At 60.1% G+C, this 20,682-nt stretch overlaps 1 protein-coding gene across 5 annotated transcripts; it reads right to left on the reverse strand.

Moving 5' to 3' along the window:
* Positions 1–381: 381 nt before the first annotated feature.
* Positions 382–20,438, reverse strand: RHBDF1 (rhomboid 5 homolog 1). 5 transcript variants are annotated; one of them, XM_007980011.3, is made up of 18 exons: positions 15,069–20,437; positions 7,525–7,665; positions 7,325–7,455; positions 6,210–6,423; positions 5,596–5,805; positions 5,399–5,521; positions 5,162–5,319; positions 4,437–4,691; positions 4,225–4,336; positions 4,027–4,101; positions 3,766–3,927; positions 2,766–2,866; positions 2,541–2,604; positions 2,054–2,148; positions 1,740–1,815; positions 1,569–1,669; positions 1,294–1,447; positions 382–1,082 (listed from the first exon to the last, which is right to left on the reverse strand). In XM_007980011.3, the coding sequence occupies exons 2-18, from the start codon at positions 7,639–7,641 to the stop codon at positions 663–665; spliced, it is 2,568 nt and encodes an 855-aa protein (XP_007978202.1). In that variant the 5' UTR covers positions 7,642–7,665; positions 15,069–20,437; the 3' UTR covers positions 382–662. The 5 variants fall into 5 exon arrangements, with proteins under 5 accessions (XP_007978202.1, XP_037846017.1, XP_072871049.1 ...); XM_037990089.2 differs by having other exon boundaries at positions 7,325–7,665; positions 15,069–20,438; XM_073014948.1 differs by having other exon boundaries at positions 7,325–7,708; positions 15,069–20,438.
* Positions 20,439–20,682: the final 244 nt, after the last annotated feature.

Here is a 20,682-nt window from a genome sequence, read left to right on the forward strand (position 1 = left end):
GCACAGCACGGCTATGTGTGGGCCCTCCAGCCTCAGCCTTTAGAGTTCACCTTTAGCAGTGCCTTCAGCAGATTCAGTGGACAGGGAGGTAGTGCGGGGTGGAAATTGGAACTGCTGAGGATAGGGGCGGGGTGTTTCCCAGCACATGAGGAGGGTGTGACAGCACATCCCTCGGTCCTTGGCCCAGCGTCGGCTACCAGGCACTCTAAGGAGAAAGAGCAAGGTGCACGTGCCTGGCTGAAGGATTTCACTGGGAAGCAAAAGAGCCTATTGACTGTATCTGACACTCAGTTCCCTGCCCAGTGAGTTGGCTGCAAGGGGCCTGCAGGACCTCCCTCCACAGCTCCCAGCCAGAAACAAAGAAGGAAGGGGAAGCCCTGGTCAAGTTAATGGCAGCTAAAACGCTCCCAGTCCATTTATTGGCCACATGAGGTGGTCGTCAAGAAACAAGTTAGAAGGTTATCATGGGAAGTAGTATAATAAATGCCCAGCAGTACGAGGGGTTCAACAGAAGTGAACAAGGCACAAGAAAGAGGTCTGTGTTCAGGAAACAGGCCAGTCCCCGCATGGAGCAGGTGACTCCTGTAAGCCTGTGAGGCTCAGAGTTGTCATGTCTGGCTCTGGGTTGCTGGAGCACACGACCCCTGGAGCCCGCAGCCAGCTCAGTGGAGCTGAGCGTCCAGTTCGTACTTCTCGCAGAACTTGTCAGTGAAGGGGATGCAGGTGAGGAACTCACACCACTCGCAGCGGACAGGATAGAAGTAGAAGAGGACCACCAGGCCAGCCAGGAGGCCCAGGAAGACCACCTGAAAGATGACGATCTGGCAGCGCTTCCGGTACAGGTCGAGCTTGCCAAAGCTGATGTAGGGCAAGAAGGCGAAGGAAAGGAAGAGGCCACTGATGAACCCTGAGATGTGGGCAAAGTTGTCGATCCAGGGCAGCAGTCCAAAGGTGAAGAGGAAGAGCACCACAGCCAGCAGCTTGAAGAAGGCACGCCAGGGCCGTGCTAGGATCTGCCAGCTCTGGAAGAGCTCCACAAAGAGGCAGGCCAGGATGCCAAACTGGGAGCCAGCCGGACCCACCTGGGGGATGGTTGGGGTAGCTATAAGGCTGTGGGGCTGGGCAGGCCCCCTGGACCCCAGGCCTCATCTTTGTGCCCCACTTCCCATGGCCCACAGCATATTGGGACCGAGGACCCAATTGGAGATGCTCCCAGACAGTGCTCCATATGGACAGGTTCACAGCAGGCTGCAGGTGCACACGGAGGATCCCCACCCCGAGGCCCGGCCTTACCTCTGCTCGGTACGGCAGGAAGATGGCACTGGCCAGGTTGCCGGTGACACCACTTAGCAGGTAGATGATGGCTATGCGGTGCCAGCCTGCCAGCTTCTCCAGGTCCCGCAGGACGGTCATCTGGAAGCAGATGGACACCAGGCAGTGCAGGATCCTGTAGTCAGTGGCAGGTGGGGGTTGGGAGACTTTCAGCAGGGAAGTGACCTCTCTGCCACCCCCAGCCAGCCAATCCTGGGGACCCTGAGTCCCCCCACCCAGCCCACAGTGTCACTTGCCCGGCGTGCAGGAAGAGGGACAGCCACAGGCGGTAGAACTGGTCAGGCACCTCGGGGTTGAGGAAAGGCAGGAGCCCACACACATCATCCATGCAGTGCACCTGTGCAGAGCAGCATATCAGCACTCACAGCAGCTGGGGGAGGGGAAAGACGGACACTCCGGACACCTACCTGAGAGCAGAGCGTGGCCTCCTCATGGAAGTAGCCCCTCATGAAGTCACAGTACTCCCGGGAGGTGATCTCACACCTAGAAAGGCAGGCCGGGGTTCGGAGGCTGCTGCCTTGCCGAGGGGGATTGCTGACATCCAGGGAAAGTTTCAGCCGCACCTACCCACCTCTGTTGGCCCCGAAGAAGTCCAGACCCCCTCTAACCCCACACCCTTGGTATACTGGGTTATTTCAGGGTTTAGTCAGGGAGAACGCACAGCCCTAGGACGACGCTCTGAGCCCAGAGACCAGCTGCACTCGCTCATACGCACACCTACCTGCCCTTGGTGCCAATGCAGCAGGGCCGTCCTGTGATGACACAGTCCATATGGGGATGGTTAGTGTGGTTCCCGGCGCTGTTTTTGGTGCAGATCTGGGTCACAAATGGGGACGAGCTGGGTCAGGGCCTCCCCCGACCTTTGGCCCCACACCATGTTTGGGGGTAGAGGCAAAGATGGGCGGGCTTGTAAAGTAGAAAATGGTGTGGCTTCCTTGACTTCAAGCAGAGGCCACCACACTCTGAGTCTCTATCAAACTGGAATCATGTCACTTGACCTTTCAAGTCTCCATCTAGTTCTCTTGATCTACTTGCTCAGAGGGGCAGGCGCTGGCTGATGGACAGGCTGTGCAAAGGCCAGGTGCACAGCATCTGAAAACGTGAGGTGGTCCCGTGATGGGAATCTCTGGCATCACCAATGGCTGGGGTGTGGCATTCTCCCCCACATGACAAGGAGGACCCCCTAACAACCCCCCACTGCAGCTCACCGGCCACTTGGTGATGTCTTCTGGCCACTCATGGGGGTCTTCAGAGGAGGGCTCATCACATACCCTGCACAAGCCAAGTATGTGGTCAGGCCCTGCTTCGAGCCCCTACCATTGGCACCCTTCCAGCTAAGTCACCAACAAGGGGAGCCCCCTACACCCTCTGCACCACAGCCCCCGGGGAAGGTGTGGACAAAGGCAGGTGAGAGAGCGGCCGGCAGGACTAACCTGGGATCCTGGTGGCAGACAGAGCCAAACTGTCTCTTATGGCCGGCAAGCTCTGGGGCGCTGGGATGGATGGGCCACTTCACCCACACTGCCAGCGTGGACTGTGGGAGGGGGACACAGGGTCAAGTCCAGTTGGGTCAGGGCAATGAGGGGCACTCAGGGAGTCAGGAGTCAAAGGCCAAACCACTGAGCTCTTCCCTCGGCTTCTACAAGTCACCCCCACTCTTGAGATACACATGCATGTTGGAAAAGACTCTTACAAGGAGTTCAACAGCATAATTCCTGTTAGCTGAAAATCAGAAACAACCTCTGTCCTCAATCAGGGAACTGGTATGGACTACGGCATCTCCATATAAGATGATGTGATTGGCCGGGCGCGGTGGCTCACGCCTGTAATCCCAGCACTTTGGGAGGCCGAGATGGGCGGATCACGAGGTCAGGAGATCGAGACCATCCTGACTAACATGGTGAAACCCCGTCTCTACTAAAAATACAAAAATTAGCCGGGCAAGGTGGCGGGCGCCTGTAGTCCCAGCCACACGGGAGGCTGAGGCAGGAGAATGGCGTGAACCCGGGAGGCAGAGCTTGCAGTGAGTGGAGATCGTGCCACTGCAGTCCAGCCTGGGCGACAGAGCGAGACTCCGTCTCAAAAAAAAAAAAAAAAGATGATGTGATTAAAGTTTGGATGAATCTTTTTCAAAAAATTGCTTAGTGGAAAAGAGGCCAATACCACTTATGTAAGCTTTAAGACACATGCTTGAAGAGCACCCCCAAATCAAAAGACCAAATCAGATGATGGTCTATGGAGCCAGGAGCTGGAGATGGGGGAGGGTGGGGATAAGGAGGAATGAATATGGCAAGATAGGCCTTGCACATAGGGACGGCGGGATGTGCCAGGAACGAGGGCGAAGGATCGCTCTGCTGAGTCTATCTGAAGTCTGAAGGAAAGAGCGACCACGAGGCAGACGAGGGTGGGGGGGGTCCAGGGCGGGAAACGCACCGAGCACTCCTCCTCCGAGGTCTGTACGCAGCCGGACCTGTCGTTGCGCACGCAGCAGGCCGAGTGCTTCTCGCGCTCCCGAGCTGAGCGAATGAAGCTGTGCACCTGCGGGTCCTGGCGCATGCAGGGGGAAAACTTGGCGCCCAGGTGGATGAGGGCCTCCTGCGGGCGAGGGAGACAAGCAGCTTCAGTCCGGGCCTCCTGCCCGCCGGGCACCTCCACGTCCCGCCCCCGCCGGCCCCGCCCCAACCCCGCCCTCACCGAGCTGGGCCCGATCCAGAAGTTCTCCTGCTGCACGTACTTGACGTTCTCGTAGACCCCGCGGTTCCGCAGCACCTGGGAGGTTGGGGAGCGGGATCAGACGGCCCGACTCGGGCCCTCTCCTCCTAGAGCGGGGCGGAAGGGGGTCCAGTGCCCAGACTCCACTCGTCTGGGCCCAGCAAAGGCACAAGGGCTCACCGAGTCCACCGTTTCATGCTGCGAGAAGCCCACTGGCGCGATGCCATAGATGCACACGGCTAGAATGGTGACGAGCGAGTGCACGAAGGTAAGCCAGTAGGTGAAGAAGGGCCTGCGGGGTGGAGCGTCAGCAGGGGCCTCATCCCCAACCCGGAGCCCCACCCTCCCCCAGGAGCCTCCATCCCAACCCAGGCCTTGCCTGCCACGTCTACCTGTGGTCGTCCATGTCCTCGATCTGGCGCTTGACAAAGCTGTCGATGCGCTTGCGGTAGGTGCGGTTGGTGAGCCTTCCCACCATGCCCAGCCCATACGGCCGCTTCTCCCGGGCGAAGAGCTTGCGCACCGGCACCGCGATGCGCTGGCCCCGCCGCGGCCCGGCGGTGCTCACCACCTCCTGTCGGAGCCGCACCTTGGGCTGCGGGGCTGCGGCGCCCTCCTTCTGCTTCCGCCAGCCTCGCTCCAGGGGCCTGGAAGGAGCCGGGGTTCATCCCCGCCCCAGCCCCCCAAGCTGCTGCCGTCGCTCCCCGGGGGTACCAGGGCACCCTGTCTCTATCCTGGTGAAGATGCTGGGCAAGTTGCCCAGCATCTGCCTCCTCCTTGCCCCCAACACTGCGCGCCTCCGGGGATGGCAGGGAGCCGGATCCGGGGCCCACTGAGTTCTGCAACTCAGCAAGTATCACCTCTGTCACCTCCGCCTCCCCGTTGGATTCTGTCCAGCCCCTGGGCTCTAAGACTGCTGTCCCATTCACAGGCTAGCCATGAGGCTGGGGCCATGCCCAGCCCTGGGTCTCCCACCCCCGGTGGCCAGTGAATTCCCAGTCCATCAGTCCATGAGGCTACCCCTTCCATCGCCCACAGAGGTGAATGCGATACTCGCTCAGCTGTTCCTGAGGGGCCCGGGTCTGTCTCTGGCCCCTTCCCTGCCTGCGGCACTCACAGCATCAGATGGCTACGCTCCAGCTCGCTGCGGTCCAGGGCCCCGCCAGTGAGGTCTGCCTGCTCCGGGGCCTTCTCCCAGTCCTTTAGTGCTGCCTCCGATGGGGACTCAAAAACTTCGTCTGGGTATGTGGAGAGCTCTTCATGGAGGATACCTTCCTGAGCAAACACATGAGGTCAGGGTGGACACAGGGAGAAGGGAACAGGGAGGGGGGGTGACGCCCTGGGCGCTTCTTACCCGGGCAAAGAAGGATGTGTCCAGCTCATCGGGGAAATCAGTTGTGTCCTCCTCCAGAAAGCTAGCTGGAGTGAAGCTTCGGCGCTGTGCCCGGCGCAAGGTGCCATCCCTAACAGAGCGGCCCTGGGGAGGGGAAGTGAGCATGAGACCCAGCTGCTGGCTCGGCCCCCACCCCCACCTTTTGCCCCTGCACCCACTTTCATCAGTGCTGCAGCGGCCCGGAAGCTCATCTTGGCCACCGACTCTCGCTTGCGCCGCCGCGGGAGCCGGTGGAAACCAGAGCGGGAGCTGGAGAAGGAGCAGAGGGAGGCAGCACCCGGTGTGACGGGAGTGTGAGGGGCACTCAGGCCTTCTGCAGTGTCATCTGCCACACGGAAGGCCCGGCCACGGGCCAGGGGGTCTATGATCTGGAGGAGGGGAGGAGATGCTGGAGTCAGGACCATGGGGGCTCCTAGCTCACCCAGACACACAGAGGCCTTGCACAGACAGTGTGACTACTGCTCCTGACTCCTCATGGGCCCCTGGACAGCTGTATGGGCACCACTCCCACCCCACAGCACCTAGAGGTCCTGCCTGGAATGCTCCCCCATCCAGACACTGGTCCCCTGGTGCAATCCCAAGACCATGTCCCCATCCCAAGGTACCCCTTCCCAGAGACTGTTTCAGGTGCCTTCACGGGCAGGCTGTCTGACTGCCCTTCAAGACTGTGAACTCTCAAAGAGTCTCTTCTGCTCAGGCTAGCTGTGTCTGCAGCCCCAGCCCCTGGGAGCAGAAGGAGGGGCCTGCAGGAGGCAGCAAGAGGCAGGCATACCTTCTGCATGCCCAGCTGGCATGGCCCCACATACAGTGGGGGTGGCGTCTCGGTGCTGGTCAGCGACACGTTGTCCTGGCTGGGCAGGTCCAGCTCCCGGAGGACCTGGGGCTTCAGCTTTCCATAGCGCTGGCTGCAGTGACGGATGCTCTTGCGCTGCCATTTCTGGGTGCTGTCACTGTCCTTGCTCACTCCAAACCAGTCAGCGGTCCCCCTGGCATGGCATGGACTCAGCAAGTGGCAGCCAGATCGCCCCCTCCCAGGCAGGGGACTTCAAAGGCCCTCCCCTGGGGCGGCATGCCCTGCCCCAGGCCTGCAGTCAATCCAGGGGCCAGGGTCTGGCTAGGCAAGGTCTAATAAGAGGATGAGTGGGTTCCAGCCACCCCCTGAACTGTTAGCCAACTTCAAGTTCCCACTAGACCACAGCTGGCAGGCCCTGCCCAGCTGAGTGCTTCATAGAGGCCCTAACCCCACCATCCCTGAGGGGCAGTTGAGGGGAGACACGGAGTCCAGAGAGGGCGCAGAGAGCTCAACCCAAGAGAGCTTGGCCCCAGGACACCACAGAGCTCAGACAGCAGGTGCTCACAGGCCCAGGCAGGCTGTCCACAGCACTTGGACATGCAAACAAAAACACTGCCAGCACCTGCCGTTAGGAGCCCCAGGGAATGCCAACCACGCTGGCAGCTCCCAAGAGGCCACATGCCAAGCACATGCCAGAAAGCACCAACACACTCATGACCTGTATGAGATACCTGAGCAGGGACCGAGAGAGAGACTGGCGCTGCGGGAAGGCCCTGCGGGCAGCCCAGGGACCCAAGAGGGGTAGAGTGTGGACACGGCCGAAGTGTACTTGTCGGTTGCTAAGAGGCCAGAGCATCCGGGTGGTGGAGACAGAGAAGGAGAGAGTGAGTGCTGAAGAGAAGGGAGTGGAGCACGGTAGTGGGGTGAGAGCGGTCAGTCTCCAGAACAGGAGGGCAAGGGGATGTGGGGACCAAGATGGAGGAGGAAGCTGAGACAGGAGGGCCCCTTGTTCTCATTCCCATCCTCAGTGTACCTGCCTCTGCCCTGCCAGCCCCCAGCTCCTACCCTGTGGAACAGTTGGGAAGTGTTGGTACCTGCGGATGGTCTGTGTGATGGACGTCTGGCGCTGCAGCACCGACCGCCGGAGCTCATGGTGGGGCGAAGAGATGTGGGCTGTCTCAGCTGGCATACTGACACTCCTCAGGAAAGCCTGTCGCCTCAGGGGCTGGGCAACAGGGTCATGGTGAGGGTATTGGACAGGGGGCACCCACAGTCCCTGCTGGCCAGGCCCTACCTGCAGGAAGCTGGGCTCTTCTGCTGTCGGGGGCACCGCAGAGGGAATGTCCAGCTTTAGCCACGGTGGCTTCTTGCGCTGCAGGCTGCTCGTGCTGTCCCTGCGGGCCTCACTCATGGTTCCCGGCAGAGCAAGGCAGGCCTGCAGGGCGTGGTGTGTTATTCAATAATGACAACGCTGACAGCTGAAGATTCATTGTGCCCAGACCCAGGAGGGAAAAGCAGTGATAAGCCCAACTGTGGTGCTCATGTCCCCCATTGTCAGAGCCCTACTATGTGCTCAGCACTGACTTGCTCTGTGCCAGCCTTGTTCACTCCAACAGACAGTGCTGGGCACATCCTAGGTCCTCAGACAACATAAGTCCATGGGACACCTATCTGAGCACCCACTGTGATCAGGATACTGCTCTAGGTGCTTGAGGCACATTGCTGGAGAAACGAGACAAAATCCTTGCCCTCCTGGAGCTTATAGTCTAGACAATAAACTTTTTAAATAAGTGAATGTACTGGTTAAAAGATGCTAAGCGTGATGGGGGAAAGAAAACAAACTAGGGTTGCTTGACGGGGGCAGTGAGGCCTCACTGTGGAGTGACATCTGAGCAAAGGTTTGAAGGAGGGGAGTGAGCATAGCTGGGGTTCCAGGGGTTTCCACACACAAGGAACAGCCGATGTGAGGTCTTACTGACGTGGGGCTCACCCTAGTCTGTGCCCAGGGCAAATCTCAGACCTGTCTTACCCAGGCCTCACCCTCTTACCCACCAAAACTTCCACTCCAGAGACAAAGGGCCCACTATGCACATGACAGCCTGTAAGGGGTGTGTGATCGGTCCACTGCATAGAGTCACCACATTCAGGAAAGACGGTGACAGAGCAGCAGCTGGTGGCCCAGGCTCCCGTGCACAAATGACTTTCCAGAAACCACCTGGGCGCAGACGCCATAGTGACCACCAGGTGGCAGCACGTGCCCAGAAACAGCAGTGAAGCTGCTCGGCGCTGGGGCTGCCGGGCATTGCGTGGTCAGCTCCACCATGAGCATCCCAGGCACCTGGCCAGAGCCCAGGGGAAGGCCCCAGAGCAGAAAGACCAGGGTTCGATTCTGGCCACCACTGCCTGGCCATGTGACTATGACTCCATTTCCCCCTTACACCTTCCTGGCAGACCTGCAGCTGTCCCCAACCCAGGGGGACCACACAGGGATTCCAGTGGAGACCCAAGTTGAGAAGGGCCCCTGAGCATGACATGAGACAGATAGTAGGGGGCTGGCCGGAGCTTCCTGAAGCAATTTGGGACAGAAAACCCCAAATTCCTCAGCCTCTTTAAGGAGCTGCAGCCTCTGACAGGCTCGGAGCTGCAGGGTCTGCAACCCACCCACTAAGGCCCCAGAAATGGCTTTCACTCACAGGTCTCACTCTCAACTGCTTGAAGGAAAGTCTCACCTATGCTGTACAAATAGGGAAACTGAGGCCAGGAGAACACAGGCTTGCCTTGCTCAAGGTCATATATGGAGGGTAGCACAATTAGAGACAGCCCAGGGTGCTGTTCACAGTTCCTGATGGTCTCATGCCAACCAGGGACAGGCTTGGGACAGAGTTCACGGCTTCTTCCGACCCTCACTACCAGGGAATGGCTGGGAATGCTGCTCACAGCTCCTATGGGTCCTACATGGACCAGGACACAGGTGGGAGGGGGTCCTTCAGGGATGCCTTCTGTTGGCTCTTACCCTACCCCTCACACTACAGCCCCTGATCTGAGCTGACTGTGCACTTCAGGTCCCAGGTGAGAGTTGGGGGGCAAAGCTTTGGGGCACTCCCCACACATGGTGCCCAGGGGTCGTTCCATCCACATGGCCCCCTAAGGCTGAGTTCCTGTCCCTGGCCTATACTTGGCCTGGAATCAGGGGCAAGAGCCAAGGGCGGCAGCTTGCCTCCACATCACTGGGAATCCCTCCAGAGCTCCTGGCCCATGCAGAGCCCCAGAGTGCAACAGGGTCAGACAGGAAGGCATCCTGGGAACTCCGTGGGTCAAGATCCCTCTGGGAACAGCACCAGGAGACCCCTCTGCATCTGATGCATGGCCCAAACCCAGCCCAGACCTGCGTGTCCTGGATACGGCCCAGCCACAGTGTGAAGGGGTCACAGCTCAATTTCCTCATCATCCCCCAGCCCTCTCTCCGCAGAGCATATGGACTGCAGTACCATCACCCTGCTAGTAAGGAATAGTCAGGAGGGGCCACCTCTGAGTCTCAGACACTAAGGGTGGAATTTCAGACAGCATCAGGCCTGTTGAGAAGGCAGGTGGTGCTCGGGAAGGGGCTTCGGGAACCCACAGTGCTGCGACAGCATTCTGAGTACACCCCCAGCATGTTCTCACCCAGAAAACGGACGGCTACTCTTAGTGAGGCCATTATGGGGGCCAGAGAGGAGCAGGGCCCAGAGTAGAGACTGGGGCCACTGCCAGGAATCAGCAGACTGAATCCAGGGGGCCAGCCTCTCCAGGAGTCTCCACCTGTGCCCAGCAGCACTAGGCAACATCCAGCTGGTTCTTCACTCAGGAGTGTGAATGACTTTCGCCAACAGAGACCTTTGCCAGCTGATGGGCTCACATACATCCATGATTCCCATGGCTCTGCTCTCCACCGCTCCTCACACCTGACTCCCTCCCATCGCAGAGCTCCGCAAATGTGCTCTGCCCAACCTCCCCTGCGTTGCAGGACCTGCAGCCTCAGGCTGCCCCACTCCCCAGAGGTGGTCCTTGGCCTGGATCTCCGGGTACAGCACAGGACAGGAGTTCATTCACATGTGTATGGGCCACTGTCCTGTCACTGCTGGTTCCACAGTGCTCAGGACCAGCCTGGTTTGAAGCCACCAATGGGTAAACTGATCACTGAAGAACACAGCCCATCCGGTCCCTAACCTGGGGTAAGGGGGGATTCCTCAAGATGACCCCTCAACTGGCTCTGGGAAGAGGAACTGTCTGGCATAAGCGGGTGCGAGCAGGAACAGTTAGAGGGTGAGAAGAGCTGACAGCTGTGAGCGTGCATGGGGAACCTGACCTCCCTCCCAGTACTGTCTCAGCCGGGGCCCACAGTCGGCCCCAGGAGGCACTAGAGTACTCAGCTCATGAGGGAGGCACCAGGCGCCATGCCTGAACATCCAGGTCTCCTGAGGTTCCCCCACCTCCACAAAAACCACTCCTGTGCTGGGAGTGCAGGCAGAAGGGAACCTGAGAACCCACTCAGTTACAGGTCCTGCGGATGGGCAGTGCTGGGTGTTCCAGCCTGCCCCACCCCTGTGCCTAGATCCCCATCTGGGCCTCGAGTGGGTGGGATTCACAAAGGAAGAGCTGGAGTAGGCGTGGGGAGAGGCTGGCCCAGGCTGGACAAAGAGTCTGGCCAGGGAGCGGCACATTGCCCTCCCAGAGACAGTGGCTCAGTGTCCAGGCCTTCCCCAGGCGCACAGTGGGCTCTTGTTCCCAGAAAACCCCTCGGGGGGATCCAAACAGTGTCTCCCCCACCCCGCTGACCCCTCAGTGTATGGGGAAACCGTGGCCCATGGAAGGCCTGACTGCCTGGGGTCACAGTATCTGAGTCACTGCAGCAGCATCACAGCTGCCAGCCCAGGCCCAGCCCCATCAGGAGACACCCAGAGCCACAGTGCATCCCAGGACCAGCTTGGAGACTGGGGGCAGGACTCTCAACGAGCCTGAGGGACGAGGAGGGTCAAGGGAGCCACTGGCGCCATGCACAGTGAAGTCCACTCTGGCTGCCTGCGGAGCCTGGTGTGGAAAAGCTGGGTGGGGGATGGTGGAGAGCCCTGTTAACTCAGGTTTTTGCTCTGGGGATGTCTGGGAACCCATCAAGCTGGCCGCGTGCACAGGTGCAGGGAGAGCCAGAAAGCAGGAGCTGATGCAAGGAGGCCACTGGGTACAGCCCAGGCTGATGCTCAGGCCCCATGTGTCTCCACCACCTACAACCCTAAGCAAGCCTCAGCTTTCACATTTGGAAATCAGGGGTCACAGCAGTGCCTGGCACAACAGGCAGCAGCTGACTCCACCACAGAGTGTCTGGTGCAGCCTGTGGGCACTTGGTACTCTCTGAGGGGCAGGAGCTGGGGGGTGAAAGGGCCCTAACTAGAGCATATGTAACAAGAGGGCAGCCCTGGGGACACCTGAGGACAGGACCCTCCAAAGGTGTCGACTTTGGGAAAAGACTAGAGAGAAGCTCTGGCCAGTCCGGGCACAGACAGTGGCCACAGCCAGTGTGGAGCTGCATCCTCAGGTGTGAGCAGCAACCACGTCTGTGCTCAGGCCTGCCCTGCACACTCACAGGACCATGCTGGCAGGGACAACCGGCGGCAGAGCTGACTACCAACCCCAGGACCAGAACCGTCAAGTCTGGGCTCTGCTCCGCCCAGGGAACTGCCTGCTGCCAAGGTCAGCTGAAGCAAGGGGCCTCACCCCAGGACACCTGCCCAGAAGTGTCCTCAGCTCACCTGAGCCTCATCCCAGGGGGAGGTGGCTCCTCCAGCATCCCCACCCACACGCTGCTCTCTGACTCTCAGTCTTCTGTTTGACTCCTAATCTGAAGCTCAATCCTAGATCTCCCTTGAGAAGAGGGTTGCCAGCTGTCTGGCAGCCTGGCATCCAGGTCTTCTGGATTAATGAAGGGAGAGTCACCTGGCCTGCCTTGCCTGTTAATGGCATCATGCTGAGAATGATATTTGCTAGGCCCTTTGCAAACCCCAAAGTGCTCTTCAACCCTCCCAGTGAAGCCTCTTCTTTTCTGTGGAAGAAATTAGGTTTAGGGTGGAACAGGGCAGGCCTAAGACCTTTGCAGGGTCCTCTCCAGGTCCCCAGCAGGACACACTGGCTCCCTACCTCCCCTCATCACCCTAGACAAGTAGACAGAACAAGAGGTTTCCTGCTACAGGCCATCTGTGAGGGAAGCCGCCCTAGGGCCTGGAGACACAGGAATCCCTGAGGACCTGACCTGGGAGGGTAGTGCACAAAGGGGCCAGCATTGGGGAGGGGGCGGGGTGCTGTCCCAAGGTTCAGCTAGCAAATGTAGCACAGGGGTCACCAAAACTAAACCCCCGACTCAGTTGGGTCTGACAGTAGCTGACATGGCAGACACACCCAGGAATCAGGGGATGCCAAGTGCAGGTCAGGGCACCTGTCCAAGCCACACAGTCAGAAAGGGGATGGCAGCAAGGACTTAGCTACACTAGATCCTGGGTGTAAACTGCCTGGTAAGCTGGTCACTTCTAGTCCCCAGTCTGGAGTCTAGCTGGGTCCCAGGAGTTAGGCGAAAGCACTCTTCCCAGGCTGGAGGTGGGAAAGGCCCACATCCCATGCACATGTCTGACCAGAGGACAGATGGACAGCCCAGTTACCAGTCAGAGCCCTCCAGAGGTATCCCTGACTGACCCTACACACATGCTCCCGGGTGCCCAGGCACCCAGGCGACCCCGCAACCCCCTCCCAGGACCCACCAGAAGCAGGACAGGACTGGAGAGGCCCCAGCAGGGAAACCAAGTCAGAGCAGAAATGGCTTCGGTCCTCAGCAGCCTGGCTCAGTTTCTTCAAACCAGATCCTGACTGATCACATTGGTCTGTCTAACCCCTGGGAGGGGTCCTCCGTATCCATCTTCCAGATAAGGAAACTGAAGCTCAGAGAAGCCAGTCACTGCCTGAGGTCCCAAAGCCTATAAGGGAGTTCAAAGCCTTGGGCCAGGTCTGCCCAGGAGCTGTGGTAGAAGGGACCCTGTCTGCAGACCCCCAGAAGACAAGGCAGACCACCCGGGTTCTTCAGCCTTGTGGCTGTGGACAGCTGTCAGACCCCTCTAAGACCCCTTGCCACCTGCTCCATCAGGGGCATCTCAGTTGAAGGAGGAAGGAGTCACCCCCCAAATCGTCCAACTCAGAAAACAGGCAGAGAAGCCAAGGAATCCAATCATTAGGCAAAATGTGATCCTGGCACAGACACTGAGGAGAGGGAACTGGAGCCAGTGTGGGGGAGGCCCTCACAGCTGAGAGCAACTGGGGGTGCCCTGGGCAGGGACTGTAGCTGGGAAGATCCTAGGGGAGGGCCTGATGATCCCTGAAAGGCAGGGGAGACCTGGGCGACTCCCCCTAAACCAAGAGCGCCCCCTAGAAAGTCAGTTCCCCAAAGTGGGGGTTTGTCTGGCCAGCTCATGAGAGGTGCTGGTTGAGGGACAACAGCAACCCCCCTACCCTGCTCCAGGGGCCTGTTTGTGCAATGGAGGCCGGCCAGCCAGTGAAGGCTGCTTGGAAGGGCTGGGAAAGGGTCTGAGGCCCAGTGTCTTCAATCTGGGACCACCAGACTCCCATGCACTCCATTGGCCCCTGCCCCATTCTCAGGAAAAGGGGCCCAGCTTACCCAGAATGAGCCCTGGTGGCAGGGGGCTCTGCCTCAGGGACTCCTTGAGCCCCAGTCAGCTGCTAGGTCCCCAGCTTCTGCCCACCCTTGGGGTGGGGGCTAGGAGGTTGGGGTTGGCTCCACAGGGGTGGGGAGAACTCAGCCTGGGACTGCCCGGGCATCTAGCTGGGTCAAACCTGAAAAGCCAGTTTCATCCTTGAATCTTCTCCCGGTCTCCAACAGGAAGTCCCGTTGGCGGGTGGGAGTTCCCAGGATAGGAGTAGGGCCTCCAGACCTAGGCCCCACCCACCCAGACAGACACACATTCACAATCTCAAGCGGCACACACAGAAGGAACTCTGGTCAGGACCACCTGGACTGGAAGCAGGCCTTGGGGGGCCAGGGAAGATCCCCTGCCCATTCCCCACCCAGCCCCACAAACATGCCCCCAGCATGACAGCCAGCCAGGCCCTCTGCCAATGCCCTGAGCATCTGGGGTCTGGCTGTCACGCCAGCTGGGAGAAGGCCTGTCCCTGTTGGCCTCTGCACACAGAGTGAGGGTCTGTCTTTGGGAGTCGCTCCCAGACCACCCTGGAGCTTCGATGTTTACAGATCAGGGAGTCAGTCCCCCACCCCCAGCTCCACGGCTCCTGCTATTCCCATAGGTGAGGGCGGCTGGGACAGGGACTCCTGGACTCCATCCCGCCTTTAGCTGGAGTTTCAACTTGGAGACACCACCCACCGGTGGTGGCCGGGAAGGAAAATGTAGTGGGGGGAGCTCAGAGGAGCCTAGGGCACCCCCGGACTCTAGCCTCCCGCTCCTGGGACCCTCAGCTGTTGGGCGGGGGCTGGAGCCGAGCTGTCCGGCCAGGCCAGGCCGCTGGGACTGCTAATCCGGCCACGGGCTATTTTTGCGGCGCGCCGGGCGAGGAATCCGGGGCTGGGCCGCCTCGGCGGGCGACTCAGAAAACTCCGGGAAGAAAAGTCCGGCCGCCCCAGCGAAGACTCGCCGCGATCCCTCCCCAGCCCCGGCCCCGGCCCCGACACGGCCCTGGCCGCTCTGAGCAGCTCCGGCCACGGGGTGCTGAGGACGCGCCCCGCGCTCGGCGGACGCTGCCCCGGAACCCGCCCGTCCCCGGTGCCCTGCGCTCCCGGTCGCGCTCACTCACCGCCGCCGCCGGGGGTCCTTGGGGGGTCCTGAGGGCTCCAGGGAGGAGGGGCTGCCGCCGCTGGCCGGGAGGGCGCCCGCGCCGAGTCCCCGCCCGCCCGCCGGTCCGGCCCGCCCGGGAATGCCATGGAGTGAGGGGCGTGCGCGCCGGGGGCGGGCCCGGCCGGAGGGGGCGGCCGCGCTGACTCAGGGCTCAGGAATGCGCGCCGCCCGCCTGCCCGGCCCAAGTCACCACCTCCCGGAAGGCCGCTGGGCTCCCTTCTCCCCAGAGTCCGCCCGTGGGGACACCTGGGGCTGAGGTCTCCAGCGCCTTGACCCAACGGAGGGCCTGTTGGGAGCTGATGGCAGCATCAGCGCTGGGCAGCTCCGCCTCTCCCCTGGCTCCAGATTGAGGCCTGACCTGTCGTCCTGCCCAGATTTGTGCTGAGAAGACCGGGAGTGAGGAGGGAGGGCAGGTACCGGGTAGAGGGTGGAGGATGGGTGGGTATCCCTGGCTCCCCTAAACCCGACCTCCTCCAGAGGCCCACACTCACCCAATCCCACTGAGCACTCAGTTCCCTCACACACATTCATGTGCACCGATCACTCACAATCATACACACACCTTCCCACATTCTTCCACTTCATGCGTTCATTCGCCTACACATGCACAGGCTCACATGCACCCACCTACTCATGTACATCTTTCTATGGGTACATGCTCATACCACTCACACATGTGCACGTGTGCTGTATACAGTGATGCACACACTCAGTTCAGGACCACAGTAATTACCCCTCCCCCTGCCCCGTGCCCCCACCCCCAGAAGCCCTGCCCCACCAGCAAGCACTCAGGCCAGGCTGCACCAGGCCCCACCTGAAGCCACTGAGCAGAGGCAGTGCAGTGTCTGGTGTCCACTCTGGGCTCTTGTCACTGTCTCAGAGCTTAGCAGCCACCCCGGGGTGGGCTCATATCCCTGCACAATCTGGGCTGCACTCAAAATGGCCCTCTACTTTCAGCTGGGGCTGCTAGTGGGAGTTTCCCAGCATTTCTCTCCTGACACTGGGTGGGTTGACCCACCCAGGGCACATCCCAGGGTGGGGGAAAGGGGTGCCAACAGCAGAGTACAGGCAGGGTTGTCCAGAAGCTCTGAGTGGTAGGGGCCGAGGCTTCCTCTGGAGAGAGGGTACAGGATCCCTTCTTCCCAAGGGTCCCTAAGGATCCCTCTACAGGGTGCCAACTCAGGCCTCGGACAAATGTGTCTTCAGGCCCTGTGCTGGTCACAAGGCTGCTGCTGCTTCAGTGCCATCCTCTGGGTCTGGGTGGCACCAGTCCTCTCCAAACTGAGCTGTGGCACCCAGTACCCAATGCAGACAATGGCCTGGTCCTTGGCTACACAGAAAAGAAAGGGGACAATTTGAACTAAAGGTGCTGGTACACTTATGGGTAGATCCCAGAGCCCGGGCAAGAATCCTCTGCCCATATCCTTGTCCGTGCCATGGAACAGGGTGGTGCCTGCACATAGTGGGTCCTCTCTGAACACAAGCAATATCAACACAATTCTCATGGAGAAGGAGACAATGAAAGCTTTGGAGGGGGTGGAGGGGAACTCCACCAGGGGGATGACTGCCAATGCGTCAGGGACACCAGGTGAGAGGGAGCCTGCCCCGGTGCCAACACTCAGTGCTCCTGTAGCCTGCATGTGCCACCCCTCCCATGCCAGGCTCACAGCCAGAGACAGGACAGTCTCCGTGCTTAGCAATATTGACCCCTGCCAGGGATAAGCAAGCCCTACCGGGCCTGGATGCCCAGACTTGGCTGGCAGGGCCACAAGTGGTGTCCTCTCTGGAAAGCTGGGGACTGGGCTTGCCACCAAAGCATGCCACAGCTGGGCATCTGGTGTCAGCAGGTCTCCTCCTGCAGTGGACGCTGTCAGACCCCACCCAGACACGCTCCAAGTCCCAGACACTCATCGCCAGCTGCCAGGAGCACCAGCCACAGCTGGCTCTGAGCTGAAACACCCCACACCCAGCAGTCACCTTCGGCGGAGAGCATGCCCCAGTCTGCCCCTGCAGACAAATCCCCATCTTAGAGCCTGTGTCCAGGAATCCCCAGGTTCTCAGCCCACCCTGGCCTCCTGAGTGAGGTCATCAGAAGGATCATCACAGGGGGTTCAATACATATGTGCTCAGTGTCAGGCCTCTGAGCCTTCAGATGGCCTGAAGCAAGTGAAGAATCACAGAAGAAGTGAAAATGACCGGTTCCTGCCTTAACTGATGACATTACATTGTGAAGTTCCTTCTCCTGGCTCAGAAGCTCTCCCACTGAGCACCTTGTGACCCCCACCCCTGCCCACCAGAGAACAACCCCCTTTGACTCTAATTTTCCGCTACCTACCCAAATCCTATAAAACGGCCCCACCCGTATCTCCCATTGCTGACTTTGTTTTCGGACTCAGCCCACCTGCACCCAGGTGAAATAAACAGCCTTGTGCTCACACAAAGCCTGTTTGGTGGTCTCTTCACACAGACAATGCATGAAACTCAGGACTGTACCCAGTCCACATGGACAACTATGTGCACATATGTGTGCTCTGCCTCATGCTTGCCCTACTACTCTCTGTTCTGGTGGAGGAGCCCCCCTATACGGAAACCCAGCTCCTGGCCCCTCTCCTCCCGCTTCCTACACCCTGGAGAAATGGAAAACAGCTACAGTTGCCCAGCACTCACAGGGCTGGTGGGCAGGCGTCTTGAGAATGGGTGGGTGTCTAGACCAACCCCAGGGTTTATGGACCTCACACCAGGACACGAGAGAACAGGAGCCCTGACCAGTAAGAGAAGTGTTCCCAACAGCTACCCCAGAATCCTCAGCTACCCCAGAATCCTCAGCTCAGCTTTCAGGCCACAAGTAATCACCCAAGGGGTCAGACCCTGGGCTTTGGAGAGTCCCTAGAATGATCAGAAGAAACTGCCCCTGCCTGGGGAGCTCCAGGGATGGGCCCATGACCAGCTCCTGGCTATTTGGGGAAGAGGCAGAAGTGGGCCAGGCCAGCCAGTGGCCTGAAGTCATAGGCTATTTCTGAGGCAGCTGCCCCCTCCCCATATCCCAGGGTTTGGCAAGGGGTTCCCATAAGCACCTGGGCCCAGGGCCCCGCAGCACAGCCCCAGGCAGGGAGGATGTAGCTCACACACACCCCACTTCGGCCTGCCCAGTGGCTGCCTTCTCTGCCCAAGGAAGCTTTGACCCTCCAGGGATCACCAGACACAGAGGGCGCTGGAAACCAGTCAAGAGGCCAGCAGCCACCCTGCTAGGAAGCTGCCAGCTCAAAGCTGTGTAGAGGAGCCCATGGGCTCTGACTTGACACCCGCTTCAACAGTTGTCAGCACCCCCCTCCATCAGAGAGAAGACAGAGACAGCGTGCTGGGCACCCTGGGGTCCTGAGGCTGATACTAGAACCCTGGCCCCTGTGGCCGACAGAGCCACATCTCTCAAGGACTTGCTTATAAAGGCTCCAGTGACTGATGGCCACGCCTCCTACAGCTAGAGGCAGCTCCAGCCCCTCCACAGCCTATGGCCTGTTGTGGAGGTCGGGGGTCAGGGCTGCTCACCCCAGTACCAATACTAGCCTTCACTCCTTTCAAAGCCTCGAGGGTGTCCTCATCTCCATCTTCCACTGATATCCTTGCCTCCTCCAACAAGCCTGTTCCAGCCCAGCAGTGGGGCAAACTGGGGACAGAGGAGGCCCCAGGCCCCCCTCCTCTCACCTGGCACCACTTTCTCTTGCCCCGGACCAGCCCGCCAGACCACTCTGCAGGCCACAGTTGGAACTCTCATCCCACCACTTCCAGCCTGCGGTGGCAGCCTTAGACCACAAACCAGGAAGTCGGGGGGGGGGTTGTGGAAGGGTGTGGGGGGGTGGTGCCCAGAGATTGCACAACCCGCAGCACTCAGGCCAGAACATCTGGAGAAGTTGGTTGCTGGCGCCCCAGCGCCAGCCTCTCCACCTCCTGGGGCAGGGGCCAGTCTGCCCTTCAAGTGATTCTCTTTCCTGATAAGAAAGGTAGGGATAAAAACACCCCTCTGGGAGTCCCTGGACTCCCCATGATTTCTGCAAGGACCATGTATCACTTGTAAAACCAGAATAAATATAAGTACAAAGTAACACCCATCCTCTCCCTGCCCATCAAGAATACAAAGGCTCAACTGGGGCCTCAGTTTCCCTACTAGACCGAGGGGGAGCACTGGGAGGATGGGGGACTATTCCCACCGGAAGGAGAGACTTATTGTTTGGAAGGCATGGCTGCAGGGGATAAGCAGGGAGGGTGTGGGATCACATCCAGGGCTGCTTTATAAACATGGATTGATGACACATTGTGCCCCCACCCCCGGAAGCGGCACACAGTGCTACAAACAGCTGGTGGCTTCCAGGAGGCAGCTCATGGCCCCTCCCTCCCCAGGAAGTCCTGGCTGGGGCCCATGGGAGTGGGACGGCTGGTCAGAGGAGGAGACGCAGTTGGAGACCAGGGTCCTGCTATGTTAGCCTTTCTGTAGGACCAGGTGTCACACTCATCTGAGGGCTCCACACATGGCCTGTGTCTGTCCTGCCCAGCGTCTCCCAGCTGACACAGTCAGGTGCCCAATTGCTCAAGGCCTTTTCAGGTGCCCCTTTCCAGGAGCAGGGTCACAGAAATCAAAGACAGCTCAGGAAAAGCCCCTCAAGAGTTTTTGTATGGCAGAGGTGGATTGTGGGGTGGGACTGTGCCTGCCATAGGGGAGGGGCCCTGCAGACCCAGATAAACCCCCAAGTGGCCAGAAGTGGGGGATGGCTCTGCTGGGTGCTGGGGCTGCCAAGAACCATGGGAGCCAGCAGTGTTCCCAGCTCCCTCAGGGCCCGTCCCCTAGGCCCTTCTTTCCACTGAGCCAAGCACCGTCCCTGCCCCTGCCTAGGGGCATGGATCTGACTTGAGAGGTAGTGAGAGGTTACAGGCCGCTGGGCCTTGCGGAGGCCTCAGAAGGCTGCGCACTGACAGGCTGTGTTCAGTCCTGGTTTGGCCTCAGTCTCCAGAAGAGGCTGGCTGCGCTCCAGCACGCCCAACCCAGAAAGTGGGCGAACTCCCTTCAGCATCCTTGGGCGGAAAGAGGGATGGGGGCTCTGCGGCAGAGGCAGAATCCGCACCGCTCCCTCCTTCCTTCCCCCCACCAGGCTGTGACAACCCCGGACCAGGGGCGGGGGCTTCCGCACAGGCCTGGAGTCCATTTCCTGGATAAGGACTCCCTGGCCCACTCCGGACTACGGCTGGGGCGGTCTCCCAGGCGCGCACTCCGCAGGCACCCCACCGGAAAACACGTCTGCGACCTGCGCCCTCCCCCAAAGCACGACCACTCCGCCCTGGCCCCTCGAGGACCCACTCAGGTTCACGATGGGCCCGTCCTCTTGGTGGTCTGACCACCCGCTGGTGGAGTGGGCTCTGAGGCCGCCAGGCGACCAGGGCGCAGGCGGGGACGGACAAACGGTCATTGGGAGCGGCGCCGGGGCACAGTGGGGTGCTCGCCCCACCCCCACCTGCCCCGTCCCCGCTGTCGCTCCGCAGGCGCCGCATCAGGCCCGGGCCTGGGTCCAGAACTGGCGGTGGGC

Source organism: Chlorocebus sabaeus, chromosome 5, assembly GCF_047675955.1.
Source record: "Chlorocebus sabaeus isolate Y175 chromosome 5, mChlSab1.0.hap1, whole genome shotgun sequence".
In the NCBI taxonomy this organism is placed as follows: Eukaryota; Metazoa; Chordata; class Mammalia; order Primates; family Cercopithecidae; genus Chlorocebus; species Chlorocebus sabaeus.

Bases quoted from the DNA above. Each gene is read 5' to 3' on its own strand.
- RHBDF1 (XM_037990089.2), bottom strand. From the start codon at position 7,641: ATGAGTGAGGCCCGCAGGGACAGCACGAGCAGCCTGCAGCGCAAGAAG. The intron at 5,806-6,209 runs GTATGCCTGCCT...CCCCTCCTCCAG, and splicing joins GCCAGCTGGGCATGCAGAAG to ATCATAGACCCCCTGGCCCG. The intron at 2,149-2,540 runs GTGAGCTGCAGT...TTTGTGACCCAG, and splicing joins AAGACATCACCAAGTGGCCG to ATCTGCACCAAAAACAGCGC.